Source organism: Martes martes (genome assembly GCF_963455335.1).
Source record: "Martes martes genome assembly, chromosome: 11".
NCBI classification, from domain to species: domain Eukaryota; kingdom Metazoa; phylum Chordata; class Mammalia; order Carnivora; family Mustelidae; genus Martes; species Martes martes.
The window spans coordinates 81,084,721-81,101,817 of NC_137899.1; the positions used below are offsets into that span (position 1 = coordinate 81,084,721).

Consider the following 17,097-nt stretch of genomic DNA (forward strand, 5'->3'; position numbering starts at 1 on the left):
ATATCTTTAAATGGAAGAATCATTTGTAAAGGGATCAGCAAAGCCTAATCTGGACGTTATAGAGCTACCAGAAAATTTTCTGAAGGAGTAAAAACTATCAGATGTAAGGTGTATGGGCAGTTGGAATGGCAGTAATAAATGTAAAAACATGCCCCACAAAAAAAAGCCTTTTAAATACCTATCCCATTTACATTATCTACCTATAATCCACATGAAGATTTTTATACAAAATAAAATCCAGTTTACTACCTCTGTGCCTATTTGTTCTTTATAGTCATTTTGACAAAACAAATCAAGAAAGTAAGAAATAGGTTATTTTAGTACAGTCCCTATGGTATAGGCAGGAGTGACAGCAATGCAAGAATATTTGAAAAAAAATTATTACGGTTAGGAACACGAGTTCTGTAGCAAGACTCCCAGATTCAAAATTTAGCTCCCCATCTTACTAGCTAGCTATGGGACCTCAGTTAATTATTACACCACTTATTCATCTGTTTTTCCAAGGTGCCCCCGTGTTGCCTATAGTGGCCTACCATTGCAGAACACTACTCACACTGAATTTTGGTTTCCTTATCTGGAGAAATGGAGATAATTTACAGGATCACTCTTTTAGGAGTTGTAGTGCAGATTTAAGAGTGAAATTAGTCAAGTACTTAGACCAGTACCTGGCAAACATTAACAAATATTAGTTATTATTATTATATTATTACTATACTACTACTATTCTACCACTAGCATTTCTAATGCAAACATCAATATGGTCCCCTTTTTATTAACAGCTACAGGAACCCTGTTGGTAAAATATATGATGCCAAAGAATCGTGGGAGGTGAGGCTAAAAAGTCTGATACAGACATCAAGCCATCTTTGTGTTCATGTGCTCAAAGGACCTGAAAAAAAAAAAATGTTGATTAGGAAATCTGCTTGAATTATCTATACAGATATGCTTTAAGATCACGTATTTTTTTACACCTATATTTTACACCTATATTTTATACCTATATTTACACCTATATAAATGTATTATATTTAAAGCAAATATTTAGGACTGAAAAGGAAGTTATAAATCACAAGTTCTACTTTTTTTTATGAAGAAGGAAATAGGTCAGTCTGAGAGGTTGACAACTTGCCTCCACTTGAGCTCTTGATGGCACTGGAACCATGGGATGAGAACCCCTGGACCTCTGACTCCCTCTAAAGCTTTTCCACTTTCCCCACAGAAGCCTTCTCTTGCATTCTGACTGCTGAAAAGTAACTCAATCCACCTCAATTAATGTTTATTTACCATTCAATTTACAGCTCTATAAGGGGAGAAATATATCAGAAAAGAAAAAGTTTCTCATTCTGAAAATTCTGAATGATTCTGCTTTGCCACAAGGGATAGCAAAAGACACAAAAACATATGTGTACACACATACAAAAGTACTATCTTTGAAGCTAAAAAATACCAAATTTAAGTACTGAGGACACGTGAAAAGTAATTTATGCCAACTGTTTCTTTCCTTGAATTAGCATTTATCTTAGATTTGATACTCAACTGCACACATATCGGAAACTTAGTGAAAACTACCTCGTGATTCCACTTTGAAGTTACAACCTATGTATGACTAAGATGTTCTGAATATAAGCCTATCTGTATGTCAGATAAACTTTAGAAACGCTTGATATCTCTCCTTTTACATATACTCAATCTCTATCCTGTAAGCTTTGCTTGATCAAAAAAACTAAAGGCTAAGGAACAGAAAGCTAACTTCTTTAAATAACACAAATGGAAAAGTTTTTCCAACTACTACTGCAAAAAATTTTTTCTTTCAAGAAAAATTTTTCTTTCAAATACCAAATCAATTTCCTCAACTGTACAACTATAATTGATGGTTTTTACTCTTACTACTTCACTTTAGTGACCTATAAATTTGTCTAAACAATAATAATAATTAAGTATCTTTCCTGTTTTTTTTTTTCAGGATAAAAATCATTAAATGATCTGTTGAAGACACCACTATAAATACTTAACATTTTGGTTATGGCTTCTGTACTGAAAATCTACAGGAATTTTTCCAGTTAACTTTCAAATCTTTCTACAACCTTTCTGTAAAGAAAAAAAAAGACAAAAACAACTAACAAAAAAATCTTTGAGATAATTTAAATGAATGCTTTACATATCAAAAATGGATTCACAAGTCCCTATTACCATAGTCATCAATTTTAAGAAGTGTCCTAAATATGTTCTGTATTAGTTTTCTTGATTATAAGATGTCAATAATATAGAAACATTTTTAATATAACAGAACATTTAATTACATCCATTTCCCATCAACACACTAATCATTTAATGATGATTATATTGGCCATTTCCATTGGTTGGCAGGAGGCTCTTCCACTAAAGGCTCCCATGGCTTCCACTGTAACATTTTTCTTGCCAGACTTAATTCATTTTCAGCCTGTTAATAAAAATTTTTAAAAAATCATTTGATTACACTAATAGATATTTATCATAGCTAATGACTGAAATACAGTTATTAAAACCATTTTCATGTTAATACCTAATAAGCTATTCTACCATCAAATGTTGAACACTATTAATAAAATTATCTTAATTCTCATAGCTACATAATCATGAGCAAGATAGAATGGCTTTTGATATTTTCTATTTGATTAAAATTTGCTATTAGAGTGTTCAAAAATTTACTTGGTATATTTTCAATCTTAATTGTCTGTTTCACCATTAGACTATAAATTCTTTGAGAATGAGAAGAATATCTCTTATTTATGTCAATGGCTTTCAAGCTTTATTTTATGATGGCCCAGAGTAAAACACAACAAATTCTACTAAAGGATCCATAATATGCACATAAAACAAAACTAAAAATATCATTACCTTTACTAGCTATGATACATTATTTTCTATTATTTTTTAAAATGCTAGTCATAACCCATCAAACTGATTTCCTGACCCATAATCACTTGAGACCCACAGTTTGTAAAACAATGATCTATGGAGTGTAGAATATCACAGGTGCACAAAATTTACTGATTGAATTAATTTCCTTAGTCAGATTATGTTACATTTAACTTTTTCCCTTCAAACAAATTTATAACTATTTAACAAATATTTTAGGTTCTTTTTATTTCACATTTTTATACAACAAAAAGACCTATGACAACTCCTGCTAACTTAGAAGAACACTGTTAAACACTTGTCAGGATGTCAGAAAAGGAATTCAAATACAGAATAAGTGCCAGATTCCATCACAGACTGTAATTCTTTAAGAAAGGTAATGCCTCATTTATGCCAGTGGGGCAAAACAGCCAATCTATGTTTAGCATCAAGTCTACAATGTATACAAACAGTGAGTTAAAAAGCAGATTAATAGAAGTCTGAAGATAGAGGGATTTACTAATGCTAAAATGAGAAAATAGCACAAATACTAATTAAAAATATCCCTAACGATGGCTGTTTCCCTGACAGCCCTTTGGCCTGGGTCTGTTGACCATTCATGCTTTCTTTAAGCCCCAAAGGCATCGTGTAGTGTGGGGAGGGTGCCTAACCCTAAACCATCATGAGGTCAACCCCATTTCAGGCAGCTGGACTCAGCTGCATGAGAGCCGTGTTGCCCATTCCTGCTCTCTCCCTTACCTCTAACACAGTACCTTTTCCTGCTTCTTCTATCATCCCTCTAAAAATGGGCTGTCAAAAATGGTAGCTACTACCTACATGTGACTACTGAGTAGGCATCTGAAATGCAGCTAGTTCAAATTCAGACATGCTGCAAGTATAAAATACACAAAAGATTTTAAAGACTTAGTATAAAAGAGGATATAAAATACAACAATACTTTTATATTGGTTATAGGTTTCAATTAATGTTTTAAATATATTAGGTTAAGTAAAACATTACTAAAATTCAACCTTAATACTGCCTATGAAAGTGTGGAGATAGCACAGCTGACTTAAAAATAGCTATTGCACCCTGAGACTATAACTGCATAATAAATTAATGTATAAGTTAAACTAACAAAGTGAGATCTGACAAAAAAGAAAGAGGAACAGGAAAAGGACAATAGTAAGTTAGGCAGCAAGTTGCCATATTGTGCAACAGCTGGTGAATGAATAGAAGGCCAAGGAAATAGGCCTCTGAATGACTGAAATAGTCTACATTCATAAAAGGCTGTATGAATGCCCTATTCCTTTTTTAACAGAGCCATCTAACAATTCTTTTGAATTTGTATATCATGTCTATTGGTGATATACCTCCCTAATCACCAATACCACCCAATATATCCTTTTATTTGTCCTTTAATAAAACTGAAGAAATGGTTTTATTTTCTTTAAATTAAAAAAAAAATTAAATGAAACAGAATTGAGTGTCAGATGGCTTCTAAGGGTAGACGTCTAAACCTCTAACACTGCGGCAGGGAGGTGGGTGGCGAAGTGGTGGGGCAAAGCGGGGAATGTGATTTGACTGAATAAAAATTTAAAACATCTTTACATGTGAGAGAAAATATTCAGTTGAAGTCCAAAAGGCAAAGAAGAGACTAAAAAAATGTGCAGGTAATATAGCAAAAGTTTAAGGTTAGTATCTCTTTTATTTTAAAAAACATTCAAAGAAATATAGAAGATAAACGCTAATAAATAAATAAAATCTTAAAAAAAATGATAGAGTAAAAACATGAATGATGTAATATATAAAACACAAAATACAAGAACATATTTTAAGTTTAACCTTATAAATAATTGGGGGGAAAAATGCACAACTTAAAAAAAGGCACAGATGTGTTAATCAAAGTAAAAAATAAAAATACATTTTATGATTTTGTGATTCAAAAAATCTGTATTTCTCCATATTAAAAATATACTAAGCCTTTAAAACACAAAGTATGTATCTAAAAAGATAAAATTATTCAAATAATAGTAATATTGTGTTACTAGTTTGAACTAAAGGCTAACATTAAATTTAAGGTGTATCCAACTCCCAATCTCCAAAAGAAGCCTCATAAATTCAAACTATAATTACTGATAAATATTTAATTGATATATACATGACAGAAGTATTTCCTATATGCAATTATTCTTATATTTGAGAGTTGATTAAATAAAGAAATTTAGGGTTTTTTTTTCCTAGAATGTCAGTTTCGTGTCTCTAAGTATTGTGCCTCTGACCATTTAAAGCCAAACAGCTAAATATTTAACTTTTTATTTACCTGAAGAATAACCTCTTCTAGTTGGCCACACTGAAGTTTGTCTTCTAATTTCTTAACATCTGGTTCCTACAATTTAAGGGAAAAAAAGAAAAAAAGATTTAAACAAAGAAGTACAATATCTAAATGTTTCAATATCCTAATTAAAAAGACCCAAATATAAAGTAGCACTTATTATAGCAAACATAATTAATTTTTATTTCATTAAGCCCTTACTAATGTTTGCCAAATATCTGGTGGAAACCCATTTCATCTATTATTTTATTGTTTTTCTGTCTTAATATTAACTTGCTCATCAAGAGTAAGAAATATGATGTCCACCTCAGTCTTTCTAAAATATAGATTTTAGGGCACCTGGGTGACTCAGTTGTTAAGCGTCTGCCTTTGGCTCAGGTCATGATCCCAGGGTCCTGGGACTGAGCCCCACATCGGGCCCCCTGCTCAGCAAGAAGCCTGCTTCTCCCTCTCCCACATCTCCTGCTTGTGTTCTCTCTCTCACTTTGTCTCTCTGTCAAATAAATAAATAAAATCTTTTAAAAAATACATAAATAAAATACAGATTTTAAAATACCACTTTATTTTCTTAGTATTTCCTGTATTTCCTCTGAGAGCATTAGTATTCAAAATAAATGCTACTCCACAACCCAGAATTCCACTCCTAGGTATATACCAAACAGAAAAGTATAATACATTAACCAAATGGCATGTTCAAGAATGTTCACAGCAGCACAAATTATAACCCCAAACTAGAAATAATTCAAATAATCATATACAGAATTAATTAATATAGTATTCGGATATAACAGAATACTACCTAGCAAAGAGAATACATGAACTGCAACTAGATGCAAGAACATGGATGATTCTCTCAAACATAATACTAAATGAAAGAAATCACACACAGAAGAGCACAGACTTAGATTCCATTTATAAAAAGTTAAAAACCCGGTGACATGAACCTATGGTGGTAGGGGTCAGAAGAGTAGTTATCTTTAGGAGGGTACTAACTTGGAGGGTAAAAAGAGAGGGTTTGGGCATTCTGAAAATGTCCTCTGATTTGGTGTTAACATGGGTGTGATTACTTTGTGAAAATTCATCAAGCTCTACACTCATGATTTCTGCGTATTTCTTTATGTACATTATTCTTCAATAAAAGTTCTTTTAGAAAAGAAATGCTAATACGTTACCTAGAAAATACAATGACATGTATTTATTGCTAGTAAACTGAGCTTTGTGAGATCCAGAAACCATGTTCTACACATACTCACACATATGTAAGGTGTAAATAGGATGGTTTTTTGACACACAAAAGCAAAGAAAAGAAGGAGAAAAAAAAAGATATTTTCTACAGGAATTGGCACATTCCTGCTTCAGGTCATCTGCTGGCTAATCTGCATGGCTTGTTCCTTCACTTCCATCCAAGTTTTTGCTCATATATCACCTTCTTAGTGAGGACCACTCTTGATAATAACTTATATTGTGGTAGGTTAAATAATGCCCCACAAAATGTATATGACCTAATCCCTAAAACCTATGAATGTTACCTTGTGGGGCAAATACTTTGCAAATGTAATTAAGAATCTTGAGACAGAGATTATCCTAAATTATCCAAGTAGGCCCTAAATACAATGACAGGAATCCTTTAAAGACAGAGGCGGAGTGAAATTATGCACAGAAGAAGAGAAACTAATGTGACCACAAAGGCAGAGATTAGAATGATAAACCAAAAGATGCTGAAAGCCACCAGAGTTGGAAGAGTCAAGGAACAGGTTCTACCCTAGAACCTCTAAAAGGAATGCAGTCTTGTCAATACCCTGATTTGGGCCCTTGGTACTAATTTTAGGATTTTTGGCTTCTAGAAATGTAAAAGATTAAATTTCTATTGTTTTAAGCCACCAAGTTTATTAGGACAGGCAGAGGAAACAAATATATATTGTAACATCCCTCATCACCCATATACACATCATTCTCTTTTCATTTTCCTTCACCGCATTTAACTACTTTCTAACATGCTATTTAATGCACTTCTTTATTAACTTACTTACTTCTTTGCCTCCCACCATTAATGTGTAATCTCCAAGAAGGCAGGGATTTTTATCTATTTTGTTTATTGTCATATAGGCCCTGGCTTCCATCCCTACAAACATACATGGCATATAAAAGGTATTCAATGTTTCTTGAATAAATGAAAATAGAAAAGAAGGGGGAGGAAAGCAGATGAACATGTTTGAGAAAGACTGTTTAACTCAGAATTAACTGAGCTTTAAAGCCAAACTCCAAAAGCAAAACAGGGAAGGTGGTCACTGTTAAGAGACCCAGGAGAGTGAAGAAAAGAAGGCAAAGAAGGTTCAATATTTCCAACTCAAGAGAATCCTGTGTTAGGGAAACAATTCAAAATTTGTCTTATTGAAGGTAAGTTAATAATATGACTTCTATTTAAGAGTGACAGAACGTCCTTAAGCTTAATAAGCTACCATGTATTGATCACCATGTGCTTGCAACTGTGTTAAACATTGCACATAAATTACCTCATTCAGTCCTAACAATAAGTATTCAAGTAGGTATTATACCCGAATTTTAGATGAGGAAACTGAGACAAAGAAATGGACAATATGCCAACAGTCACTCAGCAAATAAGTATTAGAGCTGAGATGAAAATTTTGGACAGACCACAAACCAATACTTTTCACCAATATTCTATCTCCCTAGTATAATCTGAAAAAATATTTACTTTTACTTCCATTTCAGGCTTAGTAAATAGATATTTTATAATCATAACAATATTTACTGAAGACTTCATAAAGGACTCTATTGAGGGTTAAAAATCTGTAATAATTTTACCAAAAACAGGAATCGATGATACAACTATTATACAGTGCTTGGGATTATTAAAACTATTTGTATGCAGCCTTTGGATAGACAAAAATTTCTACAGGATTTTATATAAGCACCAGGCACTATGCTCAATTCTTGGGACACAAAGATGAATGCAAGCATCAATCATAAGTAGCTTATGGACTAGTAGAGAAGACATAAATAAAATACAGTGTGACAGGTACAATGTAAGAAAAGCAAGGAAGTTGTTAATCTCTACTTAGGGAGATAAGAAAAGGCTTCACAGAGGAAGTAGCGGATCTTGAGGCCTTGAATAAGCCAGAAAGACAAGGTAAGAGTATTCCAGGAAGAGGGAAGAGAAAATACAAAGAAACACAATAATAAAATTACATGTAAATCATGAAATTAGCTGTTTGGTATTGCTGAAGTTTAGGGTATAAAATTGGAAATGACAAGGTAAGATTCAGAAGATAACCCAGAGTCAGACATTGGAGCACCTTCCATACCACTCTAAGGACTTTAACATGTAAGTCAGTGGTTCTCAAACCTGGCTGTACATCAAAGAAAGGCTTGCAGATAAAAGCAGTTAGAAGAGTTTCATACAACTAACTCAGCAAAAATTCTTAAATTCCGCATCTGAGAAACACTAACCAAGAAACCACAGGAAGAACCTGGATCAGATTTATATACTGGAAAAAAAAAAAAAAATCACTCTATTGGCAGTGTGGGGCATATGATGAAGTATGATGGAACTACACATGGACCAGTAAGTTCCACGGCAATTAAAAGAGCCCAAGTCAGAGAAAACTATTTTAACTAATAAGTGAAAGTAATGACAGTAAACTCTTCTTTGGTTGACACTGGATAAGAGAGAAAAGAAAAATAGGGCAAAAATAAAGGAAGATATAAAGGTAAGAATTTTCTTTTTAAGAAAATACATTTTGAGGTTATCTGAAAGTTAATTAAATACGTGGATAAAAGGGAAATAGAGAAAAACGATTAAAGTGGGATAAGGTTACAGAGAAGGAAAGCAGAGAAAGACTCAAAGAGCTTTACCTCATGAAAAGAGAAAGGGAAATTTCTTACTCTGTGATGGGAAAAAAAAATGCATAAGCCCGTTTAACCTTAAGGAAAACATGAAATCAAAAGAAATGTTGAACTTCCCCTTATAGACTTTAATCTATAAGCCACTTTCAGAATTGCCAAGCTAAGAATAAAAGTTCTAAATCAAATTGTTTTGCTGCATACCTAGGGAAAAATAATTATTCTCTTTGGACTACAGAGCATGGTAACATAATAATAAGAAAAATGTATCAGGACCACTTATTATTTATATGTAAATTACTCTTAGAGTTTATGAACACTTCTGGAAAATTACAAAAGTCCGTGAAATAATTGCTAGTGTGAAAATTTAATAATTGAAAAACTTAATTGTACAATAGTGCAATATAGTTTGGTATAAAAGAACTAGCAGCAGTCTATAGTGTGTCTGGCTAGGGCCTTTGATTTAAAACCTATAAAATGCTTCTATTAGTCTGCTAGGGCTGCCAACAAAATACCACAGAGTCTGTGGCTTCAACAACAGAAATTTATCTTCTCACAGTTCTGGAGACTGTTAGTCCAAGATCAAGGTGCAATAAGGTCAGTTTCTGATGAGAGCTTTCTTTCTGGCTTGCAGATAGTTACTTTTTCATTGAGTCCTCCTCACATGGCTGTCTCTTCTTATAAGGACACTGATTCTACTGAATCAGGGCTCCAATCTTAGGACCTCATTAACCTTAATTACTTCTACAGATGTTCCACCCACACTGGAGAGGGGTTAGGGCTTCAACATATGAATGGGGAGGGAGGGGACAGAGTCAGTCCATAACAATGTTTGATATAATTTTTGGTAATTAAGATACTGACTTGGTCCTCTCTGCAACAAAGCACTTTTTAAAATAGTTATTTCTGAGAATTTTTTTTTAAACACAACAGACATTTTTTGTTTTGCTTTCATTCTTCTCTACTCTGAAACTAGAGAAAAGAGGTAAGGATTGTTATATCTATAGATAAGTCAATAATCAACAAAGGACTTGATCAGGAAGAGAGGTAAAAAAAGAACAATGTGAACTTAGAGAAGAGACCTAATGTTATTATTTCACTCTGGTATTTAACAGGGGCTTGCACATGGAACGCATTTAGTAAAAAGGAATTTGCTGAATGAAGGGAAAAAGGATGGAAGGAAAGCAGAGAAGAAAGAACAGAAAAGAGCAAAGTATGTTCCATATGTGGAATATGCAAAAAATAAACAACTGAACTTTTTTGTTAATGTTGCATTGAAACCATATATCCAAGAAAACAAAATCAAGTCAGCTACTTACCGCTTTAACCATACTCAGCTTCTCATTTGTAATCTGTTCTGTGTACTTCCTATATGCTGCGTTTTTAGGAATTTGCTCAAGAACATCAAGAATCTTTGTGTACAATATTCTTAGCCTCTGAAAAGATAAATCATATACATTTTCAGTTTAAAATATCATCTTAAGATTCAACAGAACACTTCAGAAAGTCTCACAAATTACAAAAAGGCAAAACAAAACAAAACAAAACCCCCTCACATCTATTTTTTTAAAAAGCATTTAACTCTTCCTTGTTGCAATTTCTTCATGTCTATGCCCTATCTATCACCTTTGTAACTGAGGAAATATGTGAGTACAGTTGATTCGTGGACAACACTGGGGTTGAGGGCCAGTCCCTGGCATGGTTGAAAATCCACGTATAACTTAACAACTCTCCCAAAACTTAACTACTAATAGCCTACTATTGACCAGAAGCCTCACCAGTAACACAAACAGTTGGTTAACACATATTTTATATGTTGTATGCATCACATATTATATTCTTACAATAAAGTAAGTTAGGGAAAAGAAAATGTTATTAAGAAAGTCTTAAGGAGGGGCACCTGAGTGGCTCAGTGGGTTGGGCCTCTGCCTTGGGCTCAGGTCATGATTTCAGGGTCCTGGGATGGAGCCCTGAGTCAGGTTCTCTGCTCAGCAGGGAGCCTGCTTCCCACCCCCTGACCCCACCACTCCCTCCTCTGCCTACTTGTGATCTCTCTCTCTGTCAAAGAAAGAAATAAAATCTTTAAAAAAAGAAAAAGAAAAAGAAAAAGAAAGTCTTAAGGAAAATACACGTACAGAACTGTACTGTACTTACTGAAAAAAAAAATGTGCATATAAGTGGACCCAAGCAATTCAAACCTGTGCTATTCAAGGGTTAAATGTAGAAATACGGATACTTTTCACGTTGCATGAACAACAAAAGTTGTATATAAGACAAAGGTATGATAATAAGTAAAAATAAAACTGCATTCTAACTTATTACTAATGATCTAATCTGAAAATCAACTCATTTACTAAATCATTATTTCTCAAATTGAGATCCTAAGCACTACAAATTCAGATTTTTTTTTTCAATTTTTCTTTTCTGAATTTCTGTAGAAGTAAAACATACAAACAATGATTATCAGGATGATCAAATTTAACTAAATGTAGTCCTTACACTTCAGCTTATGATAACTGAGTTGGTATGATGTGAATGAAGGTTTCACCACAGGCTTAACAGGCTGTTAACAGGAACAAGAGAACTGAATCACTGTACAGCCTGTATAGAAGCACACTGAACTTCAAGTTCACATACAGCAGTCTGGATAAAGTCACATGTAAGAAGCTGTGATAGCAGATCCTAACTCATAAATGTTCACAAGTAGTAAGTATAATCATAAATATACATACATGATAAATAATTTTTTATTATTTCTTTGTATTTAATTTGAAATGTTTTAGTTTAATTGTACAAAATCCACGGTGCTAATACCTAGTTTCATTCATATATATTCACAATATATATTATGAATAAACAAACCTTCAGTGCCTCTAAGAATTGCTTTTCTTAAAAAGTACCTTGCATAATTAGACATTATTTAGACATTTGATATGATGGTCCATAAGAGGGTATTTTTTAACTATACTAATGTAGAAATTATCAGATAACATATAATCTGAATTATACATGGGTTTTTCAGCCTCATTTCTTCTTAATTTTAGCAAAGGATATGGCAATTGAAAGGTCAAGTTAACAGACTTGGGTTTTAAAATGGAGATGTTAGTAATATCTGCTTCACAGGTTGTTGTATAACTTAGAACAGTATCTGGCACACATTAACTTTCAATAAATGTTAGCATTACTGTTCTATTGGAGGGAGTCACTTCAGCAGGTATCAGAGAAAGGTTCAAGAAAAAGAAGTATCTGAGATAGACCTGGAGGAATGATAGGACTTGGACACTTAAAGATGTAGGAAAAGACAATCTTACACATGGAATACACACATAGGACAGAATGGCAAAAAAAAAAGGAATATAAAGTAATCAGTATATAGTTCTAGTTTCCTTTGACTTTGCTGCCCAATAGTCACTGGCCAAATATGGCTATCAAACACTTGAAAAGTGGTTAGTCTGAACTAAAAAGTTCTATAAATGTAAATACACAGTGGATTTTGAAGATCTAGTATAAAAAAAGGGTATAATATATTAATTTTTATATTGATTATATAGTGGAATGGTAACATTTTTTCAAATAAATAAAACATTAACATGTTTTAAATATACTAAATAAAATTATTAGCTTTTACCTTTTTCTGTATTAAAAAAAGTGAGTCCTAGAAAATTTAAAATTACGAACAGAGTTTATATTTATAACCCACATTATATTTTTATTGGATAGCATGTGGCTAGAATATAGAATACACAGGAAATGTTTGGGAGATAAGGTTAGAGAAAAAGGGAGTGAGACTGTTAGTGGTTTTATGTGCCAAGGTAGAGCATTTGGGATTATTTTATGGGCAATTAAAAGATTTAGGAAAATTGCATGATTACATTTGTATTTCAGGAAAATTAACCAGGTAGTAGTGACTTAAAGTACTGGATGGAAGTGAAAAAGGCAGAAAGGCCAGTAACAAAGTTGCTGCAATTCTCTAAACAAGAATAGGGGATAAAAATGTAATAGGAAGGAAAGGAAAGAGGTCAGACTGGAGAGCTGTTATAGAAAAGGATCAACAGAACTTGTCACTGGAATTAACATGAAGATATAAGGGAAAAAGAAATATCAACTGTCATATTTAGCTGCCAATCTGGGGAGTAAAAAGACTCTGATACCATCAGGAAAAATAGAGTCCACAGTAAAAGATACAGACTTAGAAAGGGAAAACCATGAGTTCCGTTTTAGGCAATAGGAGTCATTATGAACTCATAAGAACGACACAACATTCGTTTAACAAACCTTACATTTACTGAGCACATACCATGTGTTCATCATAGTTCTAGCCGTGAATAAAATAATAAAAAATCCCTGCCTTCATGAAAACCTACCTTCTAATAAAGTCAATGAGCAAGATAAATTACTAGAATTCAGAATGCTAAATAGCGGTCTGGAGGGCCTTTAATAGGACTTTTCTATTAAGAGTGAAGTCAAAAGCCAGTGGAGGGTTCTGCTGAGAGACATGACCAGACTCATATGTGTCAAGCTGACTCTAGCTTGGTTGAAAAAAGACTAAAGTGAAGCAGTGACAAAGGAGAGGCAGTTAGGAAGCAAATGCTTCAGCTTGATGATGGTAGCTGAAAACATTGTAGCAGCAGAGGAGATGGTGAGAAATACTCAAAATCTGGATATATGTTAAAGTAGAAACCTAGAAGATGTAATTAAGTACTAAATGTGGGGTGTGAGTAAGAGAGAGAAATTAAACATGATTTCAAGGTTTTTGACCTGAGTGAGTACAAGAATGGAAATGCCATTCATTGAGGTAAGCAAGCCTGAGAGAAGAGCAGATTTTACACAGAAGAACAGGAACCCAATTTTGGACACTAATTTGGGTTGCCTGACATTCAAGTGGAGATATCCACTAAGCAATTAAATAGAGAAGACTCTCATAAGGAGAGGTCCCTGCTTGGTACAGAAATCTAACAGTTATCAGTGTACAAATGGTATTTAAAACCACTAGATTGGGTCCAGACAAGGAGACAAATATAAGCAGAGAGAAGTTCCAAGAACTAAGTTTTAGCACTCCAAAATTTGTAAGTGGGGGTATGAGAAATAACCACAATAGGAGAAGGAGAAGAAAGCAAGGGGGGGGGGGTGAATAATCAAAAAAGCAGGAGACTGAGGTGTCCCCAAGCCCCCAGATGCTTGATGGAGACAGCGCCAAATGTGGCAAGTGCTATTAATGGGTCAATTAAGATGAGAAACGTGAGGTGACCATTGGACTTAGCAGCACGGAAATCACGGTGATCCTGAAAAGGGCAGTTCTAGCCAAATCTGAGTGAAGTGATTCAAAGGGGAGTAAGAGAAAATGGAGACAGTTAAGTACAGATAACTCTTTCCAATCATCTATAAAGGAGAGGAGAGAAATGGTGTGATTACTGAAGGCAGGAAAGGGATCGCGGGAGGAGGTTTTTGAAGTTTTTTAGATGGAAGCATTCCCACTAGAAGGGAAAACTGATGACACAGGGGGCTAGTTGCTAGAGCGATATATTCCGTAAGCCAGAGTGTACTGGAATCTGAGGCACCGAGGCAGAAAATGTGAGGAGGGGTTAAAGGTGGAAAATGGAGATCCAGGTACGGGAGAGCACTCATACAAGTAACAGGTGAAGCCACGAGAAGGCTACGGAGAAACCGGCAAGGAAAGTGGCTGAAGGACGAGGTCGGGGGGCACGCACGACACAAACACACGGCACCGATCAACGAAGTGGATACTGCTCTGTCTCAAGACAGCTCTCAGGCTGAGTTTTAATTTCAGGCTTGAAATACCACATCCCCTCGGGCTTTCCAACAAGGTCACAGCGGTCTAGTCGTCCTTGCGATGTCAGGAATGAAGCAGCACGTACCTCGTGTGGACTCTCACATACAGCCAATCCCACAAGGCCGGTGGTCTGTTCAGAAACAAAACACGATTCACGCTGCATACAATTCCGCGCAAAACCACCAGTCCCCCGGCTAAAACTGGCCTAACGCAGCAACCCGTCTCTCAGAGCCACTAGTTTGGGGCGGAGCTACTAAATCTGTCATCTCTGAGGACACAGCTGAATGAGTCCCCCCAAAACACCCCAAAACACCGCGCCAGTTCCGGCCATCACCCGCGGGATGAGAGGCTTTGGGGCTGACTCTACCCCCACGATCGAAAGTCCAACAGTGACCTCCAGTCACCTTACCTTCTTCAGCAAACCCGCCATGACGGCGCCGACAGGACGGGGACGCGCAGCCCTCTGGGAACCTCGCTCAGACCCGCTCAATCCACCACCGAGGCCGCCACACCGTCACCCTGGAAACCGCCTCGGTCAGCCTCGCTCAGAATTTCCACCCGGGCAAAGGCTGTATGCCCCGCCCATTTCTAACCGGAAAATTGACGCATGCGCAATGAGTACACGAGCGTCTAAAGCAAACGCTGGAGGAAGCTGGTGTGTGTTAGCCGTGTTATGTCTCGGCTCCTACCCTTAACTGCCATTGATGGCTTGCCCAAAGGCAGAGGGAAACACTCCAAATCTCCAATAAGCTCTGACAGAACCTGCACTCGGCTTAACCTTTGGCGAATTCCTCAACCTCCCTTCCACGGTGCAGCGTATAGTAAAATGAGAGTGGTTCTCTGGAGCTATCATCTAAGTGATCTAATAGCAGCAAGGGTTAATTCATAGCGCAAGCATAACAGTATTCTCGGTCTAATGCGCCAAAGCATTTTGCAGTGTGAGGCCATTTCCTATCTCAACCCTTTTCCACTTCACCTTTCGGAAGTACATCATCCACTTTTCCCCAGGTGAAGTGACAACAGACCATACCACTTCTCCCCACTTAACCTCTGCAAACGTTCATCGAGTACGCATTATGTGTTAGTTACCGGGACATAATTTGTAAGACAGGATCCTACATCCTGGAATTTACTGAAAAATAATGAAAAGATGCATTAATATTTGGTAAGTGTTCTAAAAGAGTCTGTGCCAAGTGCAATGGTAGCAGGGAAGTGGAAGTAACTAACCAAAAATGGTAGGTGTCTGTAGTTAAAGAAGGCATTTGATAAAAAGTCAACGAGAGAAAAGCACAACAAACTGAGCGAACACATATGTGTATATATATAAATTTTATATATAAAAAATATAAAAGCCAAAGTCCTTTATCTGCCTTTCATCTGCATCAGATAGCCCCACAGCCTCTCACTTCTCAGAACAGACCTCCTTTTCTCCTCTCCATGCTTACGTAGCTGTTCTAACTCTTTTCTAGGAAAACCCTTCCACCAGATGGGCACATGGCTCCATCTTTCACTTCCTTCAAGTCCTTGCCCAAATATTAACTTCTCATTACAGCCTGCCCAGGCTATGAAATTTAAAATTGCAAATTACCATGCAATCCTTGTGATCATCTTTGTTTTGTTTTCTTCATGGTCTTTATCCCCTTCTAATACGCTATCTAATTATCTTGCTTATATTGTTACTGTGCATCACCCTTTCTAGAATATATAAGCCATATGCGGTGGAAATTTATTCCTACCACATCTGAAATGCCTAAAATAGTACATGGTACATAATAAGCATTCAATAAATATATTTTTAATGAATAAATAGAAAGATAGGCAAAGGAAATGAAGAGGCAATTGACAAATATGGAAACAGAAAGAGTCAATAAACATGAAAAGGATTCAACCTCCCTAATAGCACAATGCAAATTAACTATAATTTTACTGACATCTTATGGACAAAAATTAAAGACTGACAATGCCAAGTGATAGCAAGGATGTGGAGCAACAGAAACACTCATACATTGCTGGTGGGAGTGAATTGGTATAATCACTTTAGGGAGTAACTTCACAATAGTTAGTTGGAGATATGCAAAACCTACAGCCGAGTGTTATAGGTTAAACTATGCCCCCGCAGATTCATATGTTGAAGTCATAACCCCACTATCTCAAAATGTGACCTTATATCAAAATAGGATCTTTGCAAATGTAATTAGTTAAGATGAGGTCATGAGAGTGGGCCCTTGTC

The 17,097-nt window shown here is 35.4% G+C and overlaps 1 protein-coding gene across 2 annotated transcripts; it reads right to left on the reverse strand.

Moving 5' to 3' along the window:
- Positions 1 to 245: 245 nt before the first annotated feature.
- On the reverse strand, positions 246 to 15,505 carry NDUFA5 (NADH:ubiquinone oxidoreductase subunit A5). 2 transcript variants are annotated; one of them, XM_080818206.1, is made up of 6 exons: positions 15,277 to 15,395; positions 14,953 to 14,997; positions 10,396 to 10,512; positions 5,201 to 5,266; positions 2,301 to 2,440; positions 246 to 889 (listed from the first exon to the last, which is right to left on the reverse strand). In XM_080818206.1, the coding sequence occupies exons 1-5, from the start codon at positions 15,295 to 15,297 to the stop codon at positions 2,339 to 2,341; spliced, it is 351 nt and encodes a 116-aa protein (XP_080674332.1). In that variant the 5' UTR covers positions 15,298 to 15,395; the 3' UTR covers positions 246 to 889; positions 2,301 to 2,338. The 2 variants fall into 2 exon arrangements, with proteins under 2 accessions (XP_080674332.1, XP_080674331.1); XM_080818205.1 differs by lacking the exon at positions 246 to 889 and having other exon boundaries at positions 968 to 2,440; positions 15,277 to 15,505.
- Between the last annotated feature and the right edge of the window lie 1,592 nt (positions 15,506 to 17,097).